Source organism: Anarrhichthys ocellatus, unplaced genomic scaffold, assembly GCF_004355925.1.
Source record: "Anarrhichthys ocellatus isolate YVR2014 unplaced genomic scaffold, GSC_Weel_1.0 scaffold17, whole genome shotgun sequence".
In the NCBI taxonomy this organism is placed as follows: Eukaryota; Metazoa; Chordata; class Actinopteri; order Perciformes; family Anarhichadidae; genus Anarrhichthys; species Anarrhichthys ocellatus.
In genome coordinates, this window is record NW_022280047.1 from 7,447,436 (window position 1) to 7,467,016 (window position 19,581).

The 19,581-nt window shown below is 44.1% G+C and overlaps 1 protein-coding gene across 2 annotated transcripts; it reads right to left on the minus strand.

The window, feature by feature from the left end:
* Nucleotides 1–1,008: 1,008 nt before the first annotated feature.
* Nucleotides 1,009–18,445, minus strand: ssh1a (slingshot protein phosphatase 1a). Of its 2 annotated transcripts, XM_031856425.1 has the most exons (15): nt 18,232–18,445; nt 16,123–16,160; nt 10,821–10,921; nt 8,369–8,433; nt 7,598–7,719; nt 7,196–7,264; nt 6,957–7,022; nt 6,485–6,679; nt 6,264–6,357; nt 5,639–5,767; nt 5,433–5,479; nt 5,177–5,323; nt 4,536–4,736; nt 3,684–4,383; nt 1,009–3,552 (listed from the first exon to the last, which is right to left on the minus strand). In XM_031856425.1, exons 1-15 carry the CDS (start codon nt 18,310–18,312, stop codon nt 2,449–2,451), a joined length of 3,159 nt encoding a protein of 1,052 aa, XP_031712285.1. In that variant the 5' UTR covers nt 18,313–18,445; the 3' UTR covers nt 1,009–2,448. The 2 variants fall into 2 exon arrangements, with proteins under 2 accessions (XP_031712285.1, XP_031712286.1); XM_031856426.1 differs by lacking the exon at nt 18,232–18,445 and having other exon boundaries at nt 13,010–16,212.
* Between the last annotated feature and the right edge of the window lie 1,136 nt (nt 18,446–19,581).

The following is a 19,581-nucleotide window of genomic DNA, read 5'->3' on the forward strand; positions in this document are numbered from 1 at the left end:
GGTGGGTAATGGTAGCCAACACGGGTACGTCCAGGAGTGAAGGAAATTAGCTGAATAATAGCTCAGACTTTACTCTTTTGTTGTTCTTGGTCTCTATAGTGACGTCCAAAACAGGATACGTCCTCAGATAATAAAAGAAAAGTGGAGGTACGTCAGCCAAGAACTCCCCAGCAGAAGAGAAAGAGGGCCGGCACAGAGACTGTGGACTGAAGGCTGCTGTGTTGACAGACGAGCAGCCTGCAGTCCTCGTGTTTGAAAAGTGTTACAGGTCACTCTCAGACCGTCTAGACAAAAGGCCTTCTGTCTCCAATTTAAGATCATCGTTAATTAAAAACAGACTCCAAAGGCTTTTTTGGCACACTATTAATGAGCTTTGCGAAGTCTTTTATTTAGTCCATCTGTCATTTAAATGTTTTACAAGTTTACAGTAACCAGACATATTAGTTTCCCATTTCACACTTTAGGAAATATTAGGTTTCTGGTAAGTTTACAAAAAAACAGGAGCATAAATGCAGCCGCCGTTGACACACAAACAATATAAAGTAACATCTTTGCTGCCTCGATGCCCCCCCCCGCATGCTGTACTTTACACAGGGCCTTCCATTCATTATACAGACACGCACGTCCCATAGGACAGGAGAAGCAAAAGTGTGTAACTTAAGTAATTCACTGAAGTCATGCAAACAGTGACGGGAAGTCAAATGTTATATAAGGTGGCTGTTAGAAAACGACTCTCCTGCCAAAGCATACATATCAGGGCACGATGATGTAATTTCAGGACACACACACACACACACACACACACACACACACACACCATCGAGGTCGAGTCACTGCACAGATATTTAGTGATGCTCGGGATAGTCTTAAACACAACATCCATAACATGCAGGGCGATACAGAATATAATCCTAATTCTGTTTCATTTGTCCTTCATTCATGTGATATAACCTATACGATTGGTTTTAAATTAATTGTGTTAATGAGAAAAAAAACACAGATGCATGGTTTATTATGTAAAAGAAATGTTTATTTCCATAATTAACAAATACAGTACATTATTTTGACCAACATAAAAAGTGCAATATGCATTCAAACTACAGCATTGTACAGTACAAAAGTTACTGCATACTTAAATATAAAAAGAAAACGGTTACAAAACTGTGAAGTAACCGATCGTGATCGTCGAGTCCGTGTCACAAAAGCTTTCAGACTCACTGATGAGCGGAGCATAAAAACTTAACAGCTATGAGCCCGATGACTACACAGAGTCTCTTTCAATCCTCCCAGAAGGTGCAAAAAGATGTGTGTGTGTGTGTGTGTGAGATATGTGTATGGTGCACATATTTTGTACAGCTTCAATGGTGTTTTCAATTTGTCGAGACAGCCAAAGGACTTTGGTCTTACACATTTCAAAAAGCACAAATGAGTTGAAAATGTTGGCAATCCTCAAGGGTGAGCGAATTTAAAGTAACGGAAGTTTTGGATGTAAAATGTTTCATGTTCCTAACTTTAGCCCCACATACGTTATATGATTCGACTGCTATAAATCTTCAGTTTCTGTCACACTGGGCGATTTCAAGCCATGCAACACGACTCCTCACTTCGCTCTCCCAACAACATTGTAGGGAATGATGAGGTCAATAACATTACTCTGATGTTATTTTGGAAGATAGCTTGCTTGTGTCCACTCAATATTTAAAAAAAAAAAAAAGCAGTGCAAAGGAACAACAAACTCTGAAACGTTTGTTGAAAACAGTGAGTGTGACTCTGGCAAAACAAAGTCACAACCTTCTCTCTTCACTTTGATCCCATTCACTCACTCACAGACTCACAGCAATGCATTATCACACACCTCAAAACTGATTTCCTCACTTTAATTCGACATCAGCGAATGAACTGAGGAGCTCCATGAATGCAACATGAGGTAACCATTCATCTTAAAACCCCTCTAGCATCTAAAACATTAAGTGTGCGGTAAACAACTCTACATTTATTAACACTTTGCTTTCTGTCAACGTAGGCTACCACTTTGTATGAGACAGGTAAAAATAATCTCAGTGCCAATGGATACCATCATTTGGTAAATATCCGGTACCAACCGCTGTGAAGGTAAAGGTTATAGAGCGTCTTGTACCGTCTCCTCCTGCAGTCCAACACACAGCTCTGTGCCTATGGTCTCATAGGTAAGGCACTTGTTTGTCCATGAATCAAACAAAGTTAGAGGTGAACTGATGGCGTTATACACTTTGTCAGATACAGCAATATGATTTTCATCACTGTGAACAGCAGTTTGAGAAACAATGTGGCAAAGGAGAGTGGACACTATAACAACAGTTGGCATTGTTTTCTATTGTTTTCATTAGTTTCCTTTGACTCAACTATCCAGCAACACGGGGGGGACCGACGAGGGGATGGGTGGAGTGTACACATCCTCCGTTTGATATGTCAGCTTCTGGGCTCACCTGGTCGTCCTCTCTCTGGAGTGTGCAGGTCCTTAAAGGGCCGAGGCGCAGCAGAGGTGGTGGGGGATTCCCAGTCCAGGCCCGGCTCTGGGGACAGCGAGAGGAGCAGTAGTGTTCCTGCGTCTGAGGAACAGACTGAACACAGGTCCTCCGAGGAGAAGTTGAGGCTGCCCAACTTGGCCAGCGAGTTGGACCGCTTCAGCCTCGAGGACACAGTCAGGCCTGCCAGGCGCATGCGGGTCTCGATCTCCTGCGCCCTCTGACGCACGAGGCCGGGTTTCCCCCTCACGCTGCGCAGACTGTCACTGCTGGAGCTGCGTGTCAGTGTGGAGCCGTGAGGCGAGGAGGTGGGCGTGAGCAGCCCAGACCCCACCACCCCCAACAAGGCTTCATTGGTCAGTGGCACCACCAGTGGCTCCAACCACACTTGGCGTGGTGTAGAAGATTTAGGGAAGTCTCCGGTGAAGCTGGAGCACTTCTCTTCCTCCTCTGTGGGAAAAGGGCTGTTTTCAGAACTTTGGCATGCGTGCAAAGGCTTCACAGAGAGCAAGCTCTCCTGGGATAAACCTGAAAGTCGCTCTAGTCTCTCTGCACGCCGGCGGACCAGTCCGGATATCTGCAGCTGCAGCAGGGGTTCCTGTTGTTGGCCGACGCAGCAAGCCACGGCAAGCTTCTCTTCCTCCGAGTCCATTCTCATCAGCTCAGGGAGAGCCGCTGAGGCAGCTGCGGATGTACTTGTCTGACTCGTAGTCTTGACTTCCAATAAACCACCGTCGTTCTTCTGCTCCGGGAAGTGCAGCGAGTCTCCTGGCTGCTCCTCTCTGTCAAGTAGAGCTGTGGGCGAGAAATCAGCACAGTTGGCACAGTCACACAGAGGGCCGCAGGGGCCCAGCAGTACCACTGAAGATGCGGGGCCTTCAGAAGAGGTTTGGGACAGTGGGAACGAAGCACTTGGAACTTCAGGAGGACTGGGGTTAAGGCAAAGCTTGGAAACCAGGGGTGGAATGTCTTCTTTCAGTTTGGACTTAGAATCCCAGCAGGACAGCGTAGAAGCATCAACTGGAGGAGGAAGGGGGGAAGCTTTTTCCTAAATAACGACAGGAAACAAAATTAATGTCTAAGGGAATTGGTGTTTTTTTCTTGTTTTTTTTCAAACTGGATTCATGAAATTAGTAACAGCATTTTCATTCTAAGATGTAGGTTATATATCAAACTTACATTGAGGTTAGGTGGAGCGCTCAAATGGTTGTTATTGTTGGAGTTTTCATTGAGGGTTGCCAGGTCCATCCCGTTACCCTCTGTATCCCCTTCTACCTCCACATCTTGCTTTTCCTCTCCTCCGCCTCCTTCCCCACCGCCATCATCTGGTTGCATGAGCACCTCCATCTCTGCCTCCTCCTTTTGCACCTCCTCCTCATCCTCCTCCTCCACTGTGCTGAACTCCAGCCTCAGACGCAGCTCCTCCAGGGGCTCAGGCCCCCGAGAGCTCGTCTGGGCTGCGGCCCCCTCTGCTGAAGGTCCACATTGGGGGAGCGGCGGGCCTTCACGCCCGTCAAAGCCCTCATCATCCAGCAGAGCGTCGCGCTCCACATCCTCGATTTCTATAAAGACCTTCTCCATCCCGACAAGGGGAGGGCCACGCACAGGCGTCGATGGTTCGCTGTCCAGTGCCGAGTCAGACAGTCGGCGGAAATAGTAGTTGTTGTAGGCGGGGTCGACCTCCAGTGCAACAGCCCTGCGCGGGGAGGGACATGCAGCCCCCTTATCAGACAGCGCCTCCTCACAGCAGGGAGACATGCCCGGCTCTGGAGTCAGGTGGTCGCCCTCCTCTCCTCCACAACACTGAGCCAAGCCCTGCTGCCCCTCTCCCATCTCACAGTCTGCGTCTGGATGCCAAAGCTTGTTGTGACGCTGTTTACTGGAAATATACAAATAATAAAAAATAGGTCCACTGAAAGAAGACAACTAGAAATCAACACTATACATACGAATATGTACACGCATACATGTACACACACACACACACACACACACACACACACACACACACACACACATGAAGGGCTGTACCTAGCATCCAAGATGCCCTCGTACTCGGCCAGCTGCCTCATGAAGCCTGCATTGGGTCTTGTGATGCTCCTCTTTTGCTTGACAAAGTTGTAAGCCTTCTCTAGCGACCAGCCGAACTCCTTCATGGCGTACGCGATGACAGTGGAGGCAGACCGACTGACACCCATCTTGCAGTGAACTAGACACTTGGAGCGGTTCTTTCTAGGGTGGAGAATTTAAAAAAAAATATACAATAAAAATAATAAAATCTTAACTCAAGGTCCATGAAATAGCTCTAGGAATTCAGACCTTGAATGTCAAACTACTGCTTCCAAGGTCTAGAATCAACTTTCATGCTCAATAAAAACAGTTAAAACATATCCATAATATATTAGCTTGACAATAAAGTGAAATAAAAAAATGTACAACTACAAAAAATACAATAAATTTAAGTGAATGAAATATGAAGACATATTTGAGTCACTCATTCAGTCGGATAAATCATAATTCTCTTTGCAAATAGAGGAAGAAAAGTAATCCGATCCCTCAAATACAGTAAATGTGTGAAGTGACATTCGGATCATTTGACCGTTGAAGACGAGATGTTTTTATAAACCGATACAAACATGAGCAACATGTTTTCTGTTCCACTCAGGACTCACTTTGCTTTAACAATGAAGTTGTACGTCTCATTCCAGTGAGCCAGCAGGTCGGTGGCGTCTTCATCGTAGACGCGGATGTTGTGATAGCTGAATGTTCCTGGAAAGAAGTTGTCTATCTCCCTGGTAACGTTGAGGATGTAGCTCACCCTGGGGAGGAAAGAGCGTGTTCACTCATCAACAACATTCTTTCTCGCTCAAATCATCATGAAAATGTGTTTTTTCTGCTTATCTTAGCTCCAATATATAAAATAAATACCCTGACTCTTGCAGCTCCTCCAAATTAGATGCATTCCATTCCGATCCCTACAAACAAATGAAGGAAATAACTGTTGGACCGAGTATATTTTCAAACCTTTGTAAGTTTGTCCAAAAACAATCGTCCTTTGGGATGGAAAGGGAATCTTATTTATAGGAATGAACAGATACTTTGGTGAATGTAAGAGACGGTATCAGTTGTCCCACCAGGTAGACGTGGTCAAAGATGAGCGTGGCTTTGTCCATCTGGCCCAGGATCAGCAGCATCTCATTGTCGATGAACTCTTTGTACTCCTGCAGGTTACAGCTCATGTGTTGTTCCAGCTCTGTACGGATCTGAGAAGAGAGTTTTACATGTAGATTCATGTGTGGAGGTTTTTTTTTTCTTGTGTTGTTGTTAAGACACTCCATCATAATCCCTAGGATGAGTTTACAAATGTTATGTAATTGTAGGATGGATGGAATATCAAAGAACACTGAAACACATCAGTACCTGTTTTTTAAAGTCACTCGTGAGAATATTCATAATTATCTCACTGACGGAAATTCACCACGATCAACCTATTGTGAGTATTTTTCGATCCGATTCCCGGTCGGTAGAATCCTATATCGTATAGTAGAAGTCATTTGAAACTAGTCTTCTCTAAGGGACATCCAGAGTAAAAGTCACATCCCAGGGTTGAAAACTAGTAAGAGAACTGAGTTGTGTCTCCATCTTTAGAGAGCAAAATGTAAATGCAGCCACTGAAAATGAAACCCCGATAAAGAAATGCAAAGCAGTGGTTTATTTCAGTGTGCGTGTGTACTACTACTACTACTAATGTATATTTACCTGTTTGCAGGTGACATTCTCGAGGTCCTGACACGTCATGAGGCTTCTGAGTTTGGCTTTAATAAGGCCCCCTGTCCTCTCTCTCTCTGAAGGCCTACCGAAGATTAAGTCACATTGAAAGCTCAGCACTTGCACAATTCCAGTTGTGTGCAATGTCAACAACAGGTGCGATTGGCCAAGTCTTAACATAAAGAAAACAATTGAAGTTTTTGTTAACCGACTTGTCCACAAACATGGTGGGCGAGTCAGGCCGCGTGGTCTCCAAGTCCTTCATGGCGTTCCACTCGTTGATGGAGCTCTGGTCTGAAGCGATGCAGCTCTCATAGTAGCCCATCCAGGTGAGAGCCATGCCTCCAGGGAAGTAGTTGTACCTGCGTGACACCTCGCATGCTTTGTGCAGCACCTGCAGGGCTGACCTAGATTGAGTTTGGAAAGATAAAGGTCATCTGTCTAGATGATTGAAGTAAAACTCAAATTTTGCGATGCATTTTTAAAATAATCACATTACTAGCAGTCTTAATAATCTGTTAAAGCTTCTCTGCAGATGCGTCTTCATGTCAGCAGAGGGCAGAATAAATCAGCACTGCCTCAAGCTGCCTCACTGCAGCACATTCGGGAGATTTATTGTGGCATGTCATAAAGCTGAATTTCTTTAGACAGCCGCTGTGGCTCCAGAGGTTGTTTATTACTCACCACATGGCCTGCACTGACACGGGTTTGAAGACATGAGTCCGGCTCGCCGTGTTCACAGTGAAGCCGCTGAGGAGGAAACACAAACAGATGCTCATTCCCCCGAGCACAGTGTAGCTCTGTGTGTTCCATGCTCATACAAAGTGTCAGGTGTAGCGGCAGCGTTGGCTACAGAGGGGAAACATCACCGGGTTAAATGCTGCAGCCGTACAGCAGGGGTCACACTGACAGAGACAACTCACCCGTCTCCATCCAGATGGATCTTTGTGTCACTCCACAGAGGTAGCGCCATGCCGATGGAACAGCTTTTGCTGGCAGAGGAGAGAGTATAAATCATGTCTGATTTACTGGAAACAATCAAATATTTTCTCACTTTCTCATTTGCCGACTGGGAAAAGGGAACACAAACTACTGTAATATGTTCTGACTCTGCAGTGCATGTATAGCAGCTCCAGTTTGAGGCAGAGAGCTGTGGGTGAGTGTTTGATCACATTCATAAATGTAGATTTGTTCCTACATCATGTCCACTAGAAACACAAAGCAAATGAAGATACCAGTTCAGAAATGGAGCTCTGGTAGCGTTTAACAGACGGCTATCTGTCAGGCAAACAGCGATCACAGAACCCCACACACACTGCTCTAACCAGTCTTTGGTGGTAAAGTCGATTCCCAGTAGGATGTTCTCCTCTGTGTCTTGTCGCCCACTGGTGTACACCACCACCATGTACCGCACGTGCTCTGACCATGCACTCTCCAGCCGCACCGCCTGGACAGGGTACAGAGGTTTTACTTTAAATTCAAAGCCAGAAATACAATCAATTACTGTAGTTAGTCTGAAATGCTTTCACTTAAGCATAAACTTAATTTAAGTACAAGACGGTCACACTTAAAACGTGTGGGTTGAGCCGTACATGTTCAAATAAATCTCGTGTGGCAGGTTTTTTTGCTTTTCATGCCTCGTTTGCACAGGAGTTTAAACTCTGATTGTACGCAAACAGCAAATGCCCTAGAGAGGCAAAATGTTAAAACGCACTGACCCTTCTGCTAAAATCTGCACCGAACAAAGTGTCACAGCTGGATGTGCAAAGAAAAATGGAGTACAAATTGGATGTAATTGGGTAACTGAGTCCCCAGGAGACGGAGAACACAGAGCTGGTTGAACATAAAATGAAATAACTCAGCTTCACACTAACGCAGACACACACACACACACACCGTGGAAAGATTTGGTAATGCTCTCATGAGTGTGTTCAAACCCCCTCTCATGACCTAATAATTACACTGAACAAATAAGCATCTTAAGTGCACAATAAAATGCATTCTGAAGGGGTTCCTGTGCCAGGTGTCTTAGTCACTTTCCTATACGTGTGTGTGTGTGTGTGTGCGCATGTTTTGATGCTTCTGTTGTCTCTCACCAGTTTGATTCTGTCCTCCGAGCGAAGAATGTTTATCATCACCTGCAAGTGTTGAGGTAAGTCGCCTGTTGAAGAAGGTCAGAAAGAGAAATGATCCTGGACGAGCAGAGACTGCTTGATGTCAGTGATTATAAATCTGCCTCGTCATACATTCTGATACAACACTGATATTCATGAAAACATAATGCATGCAAATCATTTTAGGCATTGCATTGTTAAGTGTCGGTATGTGAAGTTACACTGCTGCCGAGTGTTTAACACTATAAATCCATTATCCCGGCGACAATAACGTATTACATGTTTTTTAATCACACGACATGTTTCCAATGAAGAGTCATCATTTAACAATACATTTTCCATCCTCGCATGAGCAAATCTATTAGCACAAAACCACAATTCAAGAGCTTGTCTTTGTTCATTTGACATTCCTCAGTGCTGGCTGTGACAGGTCTGCATGTGAGACGTGTCGGTGAAGCAGGATAATGAAACAGGGTGTGGAGATCGGCCAACAGCAATGCAAAGCAGCAGCTGATGCAGAGCCAACTATGTTGAAATATGTCACAACCGGCAGACAAATCAGTTGATCTTGACTGGTTTGAATAGACAGCCGATGGCAATAAAACAGTGTGGCTGACTCTGCTCGGTCACGTCGTCATTGCATCTCATATCACAGATCTCTTCAGTAAAATCACAGTCAAAACATGTTTAAAGGGACATTACTGTACATGAGCTTCTCCACAACATGTCTTTGATCACTTCCTCTCATATATGCGTCATTGTCTGAACATAGAAATCTGTTTCTGTTTTCTTTGGATAAAGGTTTGGAACGTATATACATTTTATGTCAAACTAAATTTGACAGAAACCGATACATAAATAAATCTTTGTGAAGTTTAATAGTGAGCACCAACTTGTTTTAAATTTAGCCTGATGAATATTGTCTAAAATGTAAGTAGATTACCTTGACAATAAATGGAAATGGATTAAAACATATCTATAATTAGAGCATATGAACATAGAAACAGTAACAAGGGAACTGCAATTGTCCAGAATTGTTCTTTAAGATTGAAGTTACTGTGAGGAACATAACTTATTATGAAACAGTCTCAATTTAATGCTGATGCATCTATATGACCTACAGAAGTAAACAAGACATCAGCAAGAAAATAGTCTGTTTCTCTACAGGTAATCCTAATGCTTGAGTTGGATTTTGCACGTAATCATGTAGGTTCACCAGAAACTCCTTTAGCTCAGACTGCAGCAGAGACCAGCACACCGCAAACAGACCCAGATGTGGCTTCGCTGCGGCCCGGGCCGTATTGCTGGGCCCGCTGGAGGGAAGGGAGGCCCGGGAGAACCAGAGCCAAGACTGCACAGGGCCGACTGTCTGGCCCCATGTGCAGTAAAATGAGAGGTTTTCTAAAAAGGGACTCTGGTGCTCTGAAACACGACCACTTTTGTCTACAGGGACCGCCAAAATCAACACAAAACTAAAGTTCCTCACAGTAGCTATAAATATAAAAAACATTCAAAGACTTTGCATCATAATGGTCAACGCGTTACCACTCATAAAGCAACTACTGTGGTACAATCAATTAAGGCAGCAGATAGTTGCAAAACAACAACACTAAAGGGTGTTTTTGATGGTTTTGATTGATCCTATTGGATGCTGCAAGATTCGAGAGCAATACACAGAAACAAAAATATATCTGCAGACAATTATGTATTATGCGTCCATGTTGATGTTCAAACCAGTTCGACTGACTTCTACTACATCTATTACCTGTAACAGTTTTGTCTGTATTAGTGGGCTGACTTGAATGTAAAAGAAGATGGACTTTCAGATACATCCACAAATTCAGTCTCCTCTTTATAACAAAGGGTCACAGCTCTGGTCAGCAACGTATCAAAGATCCGTAGTGTCCCGCCTATTCCCACAAAACTGGCACCGATGGTAGGATACCAGTTCACAGAGCAGGAACACCTTTAACAATCACTTTGCAAAAGTCACCGAACTATCCGCTTGTTTTCTGAGGGACAGAGTTGCTGGGAAACCATTTCCCCAACCACACGTTTTTGAGAAGCAGCTTAAATGTGGACAAAGCTGCCAACCACAGCCATGACGTGCCAAATCACTTGGCAGCATTTTGGCTGATGCGGATTTCCCATCATGCCAGTAGACTTTCAGGTAAGGCTGATGTCTTCAAAGCAATAAATGTGTCTTTCAAAAGTGACAGCCTTTGATTGATGACACAGACCAGTTCATTGTGCAGTCCAACTTGTCATGTGACCTTAACCTCCAACCAATACAATGGTGCAGTCTATCACCAGGTTAAAGTCAGCTCCCAACCAGCCATCCCAGTAAAACAACCATCAATCAAGACCCTCATAGAATGGACACTGTAAGTAACTTTCTCCACAACAAACACCAAACTCAACTCGTGTTTCTCACCTGCGTGTTTGGTGTGAGGATGTGCTTTCTGGCCCTGGTGACTGCTCCCCTGCTGCAGGAAGAGAGCAGCACCCTTCACCATGAAGAAGCTCTCACTCAGGCTGCAAAACAAACGGGAGAGAGGAGTTACAGGCACTGAAACATAAGACGCTATACATCAGACACCACGCCGCAGAGCGACAGCTCAGCACAACCGTTCCAGCTTGTTCATTGGACGGCGACGCCGAGTAGTGGGACACGAGACAAATGAGATATTCAGTTTTAACGGGACCGCTCAATTCAGCAGACGCAGCCAGCGAGTTGAGCATAAATCATGGCGGCCTGCTGCTGGTGAATTACCTCAACAGCTGAGTGAAAAAGCCCAGCTGCCACGTTACAGACGCAGACCTCAGGTCTGCAGCAGCCGTGAATCAAGCTTTGATCCTGAATGCTTATCTGTCTTTCTTTCTGCTGCAAAGGGCTGCACTCAGATTTGACTCGTCGGGCCTCTGCTGGCTTGCTGTAATGCAACACAGAGCTAAATAATTGACCCAACTGCAGTCGTTTGTGATGATTAACTTTCACGATTGTTGAAGAACGGCAATTACCAGTTCACACCTGCCTGTAAAAACCCAGAGTCTTTCAGGTCAGGCTATCGGAGCTGTCAACACATGACATAAGCAGGGAACTGCAATAAAAAGAAGTGAGGCGAGTGAGACAATTCAAAAACAATGTGAGCACATTCATAAATCTACCTGGCAGCAGGGTGGAGCACATGCACCGTGTATTGTGTGTGTGTGTGTGTGTGTGTGTGTGCAGTCTGGCAAACCAGGACATCATTAGCAAAGCACGGGACTGAGGAGCGACAGGAACAAAACAAAAAAAAGATAGAAATCTCTAAATACAGCTGTTATGAAATCACTGTAATGATATAGTGTCAGCTTTAAAGAGCTATACTGTAATCTAATATTGTATTTACTGAGGATAGCGTAAGATTGACATGCCAGAAATACCTAACCTGTTTTGCATCTGCGGTTTGCACTACTTTAATACAAAAAAAATCTGTATTGCAGTACCAATACCAAGTGGGAAAATACTGATTATTGGCATCATCACAAAAGCATAACCTACGTAAGTGCATATCCTGGAAAAATGTTAAACTTTTTATATGGACACATCCCCTACATCTCTAAACACACAACCCATTGACCAAAGTCCTAAACCTTTCACCAGCACATGTTTATATGCAGCTCTGAAGCGGTTCCCTCACTCGGCTCGCTCTGATAACACTTTCAAAAGCCACGTCCAGAAGCAGGCCGGGGCCAAACAGATGATTTCGTGGGAACAATGGACTTCGTTTTTGTGCACCTCACAATGAATTCCCTCCGCCCCCAGCAACACCACAGAAAAAAAGTTCCACAGTGACAGAGCACGGGGGTGGACACGTCTCAACGAGAGCTTTTGTCTCACTTTGGTGGATTTCTGTTTCAGCCTCTGTTCCCTGTTTTGAGATTTATGAGTCTGTCAGGAGGGTCCACTGTCAGGGAGTGATGGATAATATGAGGCAAGACGAGGGCTACAGCCTCATTACTGGGTGCAAATCCCTGCTGCTCATCTTCTACTATTTCAACTAGTAACTCAAGTCCTCAGGTTGACCTGTGATACCAGAAGAAACCCGTTTAAAAAGGTGCACTCTTGAAAGGTCTTCATGTGTAAGTGAAGAGCTATTCTATACTTTACTGGCTGTACTCAGACGTCCTAATTAAACAGCCTCAGCTCTGCCGTCTCTTGCCCAGCGACATCCTGCTATCAGTATCTCCACAAACACTACGGCTAAAAATACATCTGGTATCAAAGCAAACAAAGACTACGACAAAAAAAAGCTTCCAGATCGCCTCAAAGATTCTACACGATTATAACCTACGGTGTCTGTGCCTCCTTCACGGACAGAAAGACAAAGAGGAACAGCTGTAAAGAAGAACAGACTACTGGGAGTCAGAGCTGCTACCTCAACATTCTAACTTACTGGACATGTTCAGTGATTGATTCAGTCTGCTGAAGAGCAAAATATTTGAAATTCCAATCTGTTAAAAACCATCAACAATAATAAGTCCCGACCTTGTTCAAGTGTCTGAGCTCAAATCTCATCAGTGAAGGAACGTGTTCCCACGGGTTCAAAGCCCCCATTCCAGCAGATAAACTTAACTCACATGCGCTTTATTTCACTCTGGGTCAACACAGCGTTTTCCACAAAATACGGGAGCATCTTCATCACGGCCTCCTGAATGGGTTCTACAACCAGGTGCATCCTGTTGACCGGTAGGAAGCCCACGCCTCTCCTCCGGTAGCTACTTCCTCTTCATCTGCCTCCAGAAACGGTGAAGGGCAAAGCAAGGTTTCAGGTTTTTTGGCCCGTCGCATCTGACTGATTGACTGACAGGCTGCACTCATCTGTGCCGCTCAGTGAAGAAGGGCCGTCTGTTCGGATGCCACTCCTTCTGTTTCCTTCTCCTCCCTCATCTGAGAGTCTCCGTGTGTTTGGGTGCGATTCAGACTCCTGCCTGAAGGAACGCACTGCAGTCTCCACCCGCTGCTGCAGAACTGTGCCTTCAGTCTGTTTTTATCTGTCACTCTTTTACAGTTCACTGTAGATTACACATTCACACCGCACGCACGCAAGAAGACCAAGACTGACTGTCATGATAAGCTCTCCTACACTTTACTTAAGAGACACAAAAGGCAACGACATGCTTTCTTTTGCTTTTCAACACATGAGCAAAAAAAAGACTCTTTAGCCGAAGCAAAACATGTCACTTCCAGTAGTTTGTGTTGCTATCAAACAAAAAAAAGTCTCTCCAAAAGCAAGACCAGTTATTCAATTGGAGGAAGACAAAAAAAACAGATGGAGGAATTTTGGCCAAAACGTCCTCAGGAGATGTCTCCATGTGCATGCCACTTTAAGGGTCAACAGAATCCAAGGTAGTGCCTCCAGGGAGCTGAACACACGGGCCAAGCATTGGTGGAAAGGGCAGTGAGAACTGGCAATCTCCCAAACCCCCAAATCTCATTATACCCAGGCTTATAAGGGAGGGCTTATCTTTTCGCTCACCTTAAAGTGGCCAGCACTGACTGTCACTCTCTCGAGATGCACCACAGACAAACAACAAGGTGTTTGTATTAGAGACTATTATGATTAATGGTTAACTAGGAAGGCTGATATCCTTTATGTCAATACATCTGCAACTTTCCTTCTCACTAAGCATTCACACCTCCACACACACACACACACACAATGAGGTGGCATGACTCGGTTAATCTGGGAGGATTTGCTGACAGACGTTGACAATAGCTCTGCGACACAGATATCAAGATAGCTCTCCTATTGTTCTCGTCAACGGGACAATGTCTATAACACCTGGTCACCAGCAGACACTGCGCTCTACGAGCTGATGTGCGTTCAGTCGTGTTCCAGGTGGAAACTTATCCACCTCAGTGTGTCAGGTGCATGTAGATGGGAACCTCCTCTGCACATGAGGTCAAGCGTTAGAAGCAGCGGACAGGAATGACGGCGCTTCACAGAGTTACGCGACCAGATGAACACTCCAAGCCACGGCTCTGAACCACATTTGTGTGTGAGGGAGGTGCGCTGGATAACAACCGAGGACTCGCTACAAAAAGGCTCCTCGGAGGCAGTAACCACATTAGTTTATTTATGGTCTCAGAGTGTTTTGCACACACCTCCTGTTGGAGCTGCCAGTTGCATAACGCTGCCATTCTCTTGCTTACATCACGGAGCGACAGAGGGAGGAACAGACGAACCTCCTCAGGTGTCAGTGGAGACACGGAATGGCCCCGAGCAGGAAGCAAATGACGTCATCGTGTCACTGAGGAAAGACCAACCTACAATAAAGACCCAGACGCGATGCTTCTGCTGCAGTTTCTCCTGTCCACACATATTGTTTACTCAAATCCAGAGGCAGCACTTTGACTCATTATGGCAATAAATCACTACCAGTCTTGACAAGCATGCTATTTGAGTGAGAAAGTGTTGCGGTGAGTTTAAATGTGTCACGCTAATAATTCTTCGTGTTACCCTACATGCTGAATCCCTCATCTACTCACAAACGCACACATGTTTCACCGATTGGACATATTGCCCAACTCTGCTGTGTACACGATGGAAAGATGAAATCATTCCTTGGTTCAGAGCCACTGACACCTGCACGATGTTGGCCTCCATGAGCCCCTTCGGCTTGACATCGTTATCAAGGCCAGTTGGGAACAGAAAGTGCGAACACTCCCACTTGGCAGTCGAGCGGCTGTCCGTCAACAGATGGAGCTATTTATCTTTTGAACGAGATCAGTACACCCTGATCTAAAGAGTCAACTAACAGACAACTTAATCTGCTAATTTCATTGCATAGCGTGTCTTACCAGTCCCTCAAGCAATGCTGAGGCAAGACGGGACCCGCTTCATGCATAGATCATTCTCAAACACGCATGCATTGCTTGGGGATAAAGGCTGTTGCATAACTGAAAAGAAATTCAACTCTTGGAATGACGCATTTTCGCTTTTCATCCACTTCACAATTATTCAAGTGACTTTTTGGGCAATAAAGATTTAGAAATCACAAATACAACAAAAGCAAACAACAAACTGCATATTCACAGACCTACTTTGTCATCATTGTCACCGTCTTGTCAAGGCGATATTATATGTGGCATCAAAAGACATGGAGGCTCTTACAAAAGCTAGTGTCTCTTCAGTTAACAACTTCACTGCAGTGGGCTCACAATAGCTCTGGTGGGTGTCACTGGCTTAATCTAAGTACATGCATTATGAATGCTTATTGGAAGATAACAATAAGAAAGAAACCTTTAAGTCTGCAAAAAAACAAAAAAAACATTGCTTGGTGAACATCATGTGATTACAAAGCCAAAATTGCCTATTCTTTCTTTTTGAAATAGATGTCATAACACTGAAACTGCCCCAGAGAGACGGAAAACTGACAAAACCGTACATACTAGGGCTTTAACTATTTACATCATCAATTTGTTTCTACCAAAATGTCTGCCACCAAAGTCTAAATATGACATAGTGCAACATTTCATCTTTAGTTCGAGACAGACAGGTGTTTTACTACACTGACGCTCAGTCGTCCTCCTCTGTTGATGCCAGTTAGTCTGCCGCCTCTCAGGATTTCACCAAGTGACTCAAAGACAGATGCAGTCAATCAGTCAACAACACCTGCGTATAAAGTCTGACTTGCTTCGCCGCGTACCATGCAACAGAAGGGCCAAACTAAACGGAGAGTAAACTTACCTCTGATTTATTCGCCGTTCATCTTCACTCCCAAAATCCTGCAATACAGATAAGTGAAAGGATAAATACCACATCCAACCTATTTTGGTATTATTAACAAACAGTTCAAGATCGACATTTAAACAGAAGCTTTGATAAATGAAATTGACATGATAACCCACGACTGAAATGCTAAACAAACTACTCGTGCGTTATGGAAGATACCAATACTCTTGTCATTAAATGATCAGAGAAAGCTGTATAATTGTGTTATATCAGTGACATATTACCCACCCTCAGACAAGTGAACAGCTCTATGTAGTGAAAGTAGGCTCACTAATGTTTATCAAACAGTGAGTGTAGCACAGAAGAGTACAGTTTGACTTCAGCATCAAAGAGAGCAGAGGAAAGCTAAGTCTGTCAGTACACTGCTGTACTTCTGTTCTCATACTGCTGTCAAACATGGTGCTGCAAGCAAATACCAGTGAAGTCACTGCAAATGCAGGTGTGTGTGTGTGTGTGTGTGTGTGTGTTATAGGCATTTAACAGCATCCACGCCACCTGGAGGAGCTTGCAAATTGCAGGGGGAGCAGACATGACTTGAAAAGGTCCTCAACTTAAGAAATGAGCTAACACAGCTGCACAGAGGAGAGCACAGTCTACAACAAATTACATGCCGAGGATATAACGGGGGGCTGACGAGCAAGGCAGCTGACCAGCCTGCACACACTTGGGCAAACAAAGTCAAAAGCATTGCTTGCCAGAACCGGTGATTGTTGAAAAGACTAAGCAAGACTGTTTTGGTGAGTTTTATTTTTGTTTCTGTCGAGTTTGAATGAAGTATGTCGATCTCCCCGCTGAAACTACAACCTGTCGAACATATCGGCAATCATCAGCCCAGATCCAAATTAGCATATTGAAATAACCTCATGCATTCACTGCCTCAGACAGTAGTGCTGCTGCCCCCCCCCCCCACGCAGCCCTCAGGAGTAGATGACATCATAGCTGCAGCAGCTTCATCCATCACACCTCACCACGGTGCTGGACAGAGAACCCAGTCAAACCTGACTCCTTTAAAACGAGCAATCTATTTGCAATAAGTAACAGCTATGTATGACATTAACATGTTGAGCGGTTGTTGTTTTTTTACATTCTGTTGTCATCTCCAGCTCAAACATAGATGGTTGTAAATAAACCCAGCTATGTCATGTCTGACTCCTCTGATTCGGTCATGCAGAGCAGAACATGGGGCTGGGGGTTAGCGCCCTCGTCTGGCACTGAAGAGAACATACGTGTACTTGAAAGTAAGGAAGTTATATTTGAATGATTATAGTTTTGAGGAAGGACAATCCCTTTTTCTTGCCGAGTTCCCAGAAAACAAATAGCTCGAGCTGTGACTCTCTACTGTGATAGAGAAGTATAAGAAAACCTTAAAGTTTAGTCTTTTTCTTCCCTATATGTCTGTTTACCAGACTGTAAATCTCATTTACTGGAGGCACCAACAGGACCGCACAGTGGAGATTGACATACATATTCAGTGTAGTTGACTGCTAAAGAGAGTATAGCTCAATCAAGCCTGATTGAAATACAAACATAGACTGAAATATAACAATCTCAGATGTAATACGAGTGAATGAGTGTGAATGTAGCTGTGTGTGGACTGCAGCAGCTCGGTGAGTGCCCTGTCACTGTGGTGCTGATGGTGTGCCACACAGACTGTGATATAACGTTAAATACATCAACGTTGAAGAGAATGTCAGCCACTCACATCACCACCGGCTAACTTCAGCTACAGCTTATATCATTCATAAGGCACTTGTCACACTCAGCTAGTTAGCTCTTTACAATTAACACATTTAACAGGTGTGAGGATTTTAATTTTTTTTTAAATCATTGTATCGTATTTTTAAAAATGTCACGTCCACCCTCCGTATTGGCACAGTGGTGGACGACAATATGTGATAATCGGGAGCTAACGAAGACGTTTGCTAGCTACCGTTAGCGAGAGACCGAGCTGGCTTAGCACGTTAACTAACGGTGCTAATGTAGCTTCAATCAGCGGGCCTTCCTCAGACATCATCTCACACCACACCGGAGCATCGCTCCTCGTTCACCCAGGACCAGACTGACCTCCCCAGCGGTAGTGGTTGCTGTGCTGGCGGTGGATGCGGCGCTCGGTGTCGGGGACCGCTGCAGAGTAACCAACGCCATGGCTGGAAGCTGTGGATGCACCGGCCGGCCGCTGGGCCTGGTGAGCTGCTAGCTGCGGAGCTAACGACACATACAGCTGATGGACGGACGGATGGATGGAGCGAGAGGAGCCGTATCCTGCAGGCTGGGCTGTCTGGGCAGGAAGTGCTGCCTTCAAGGCCCTGACCATCCTCAATGCACTTTAAACTATATAGTAATAAAATGACAATACTTAACAAAACAACAATGCAAGTCCATTTGTATACAACCTTTGAAAATGGCTTTTCAAACAACTTAAAGACAATTTAGACCAGATATAGAATGAACATAAAAAAATGAAAAAGTACCCCCAAATTTGATTTAACAGAACGCAGTGACACACAGAAAAGTAATAATAATTATAACAGTAATAATTTAATAATAATTAATAATAATAATGCTGATTATTATTATTATTATTATTATTATTATTATTATTATTATTATTATTATTATTATTATAACCCTAAAGTGTAACTATTGCATGATGTGTGTCCCAGGAAATCTGTGTTTTCACTCTGGGTGTTGTATGTGTAACTTGTACTTGTAGTACTGGATGCAGTGATAGTAACAGTCATATCGTTGGAGGCAGTCCTATGAGCACGAGCATTGTAAGTGTACTCATACAGAGGTTAATTGTCCATTATGACATGCATCATTCATGTTATTGTTATTATTGAAAGCTTGTGTGATAAGCTGTAACGACGACCTTATGAGGAGCCAACATGAACATTGGACAGCACTAGATCAAGATCAAGGATTCATTAATTATATCAGTAACACCTGTGTGGTTGTGGTTTGTAAGCGTGGTTAGGTAGACAACAAACTACAACCTTAATTTAATTAAAACGGGCCGTTTTACGGACTCCTCCGAGCTGGACAATCTGCATTGGTCTCAATGAGCGGCCGGCTGCGAGACGAGTGCGCAGGGACCGTCTACAAAGTGCAATGCGGAAAATACCTACTACAACAATATTCAATAGCTTCACTGTCATGCAATGTAGTGTAACCAAAATCACTTCACACATCAATGGGCTCCTCCTTGTTGTACTACAACTGCTATTTTGAAAAAATATGATTTAGATTAATTTTAGTGAATATTTATTGAAAATAATAATCAATAGCTTTACTGTTGATAAGTGTAGCATGACCAAAATCACTTCATATATCAATGGGCTCCTCCTTGTTGTACTACAACTGCTATTTTGAAAAAATATGACTTTGATTAATTTTAGTGCATTTTTATTGGAA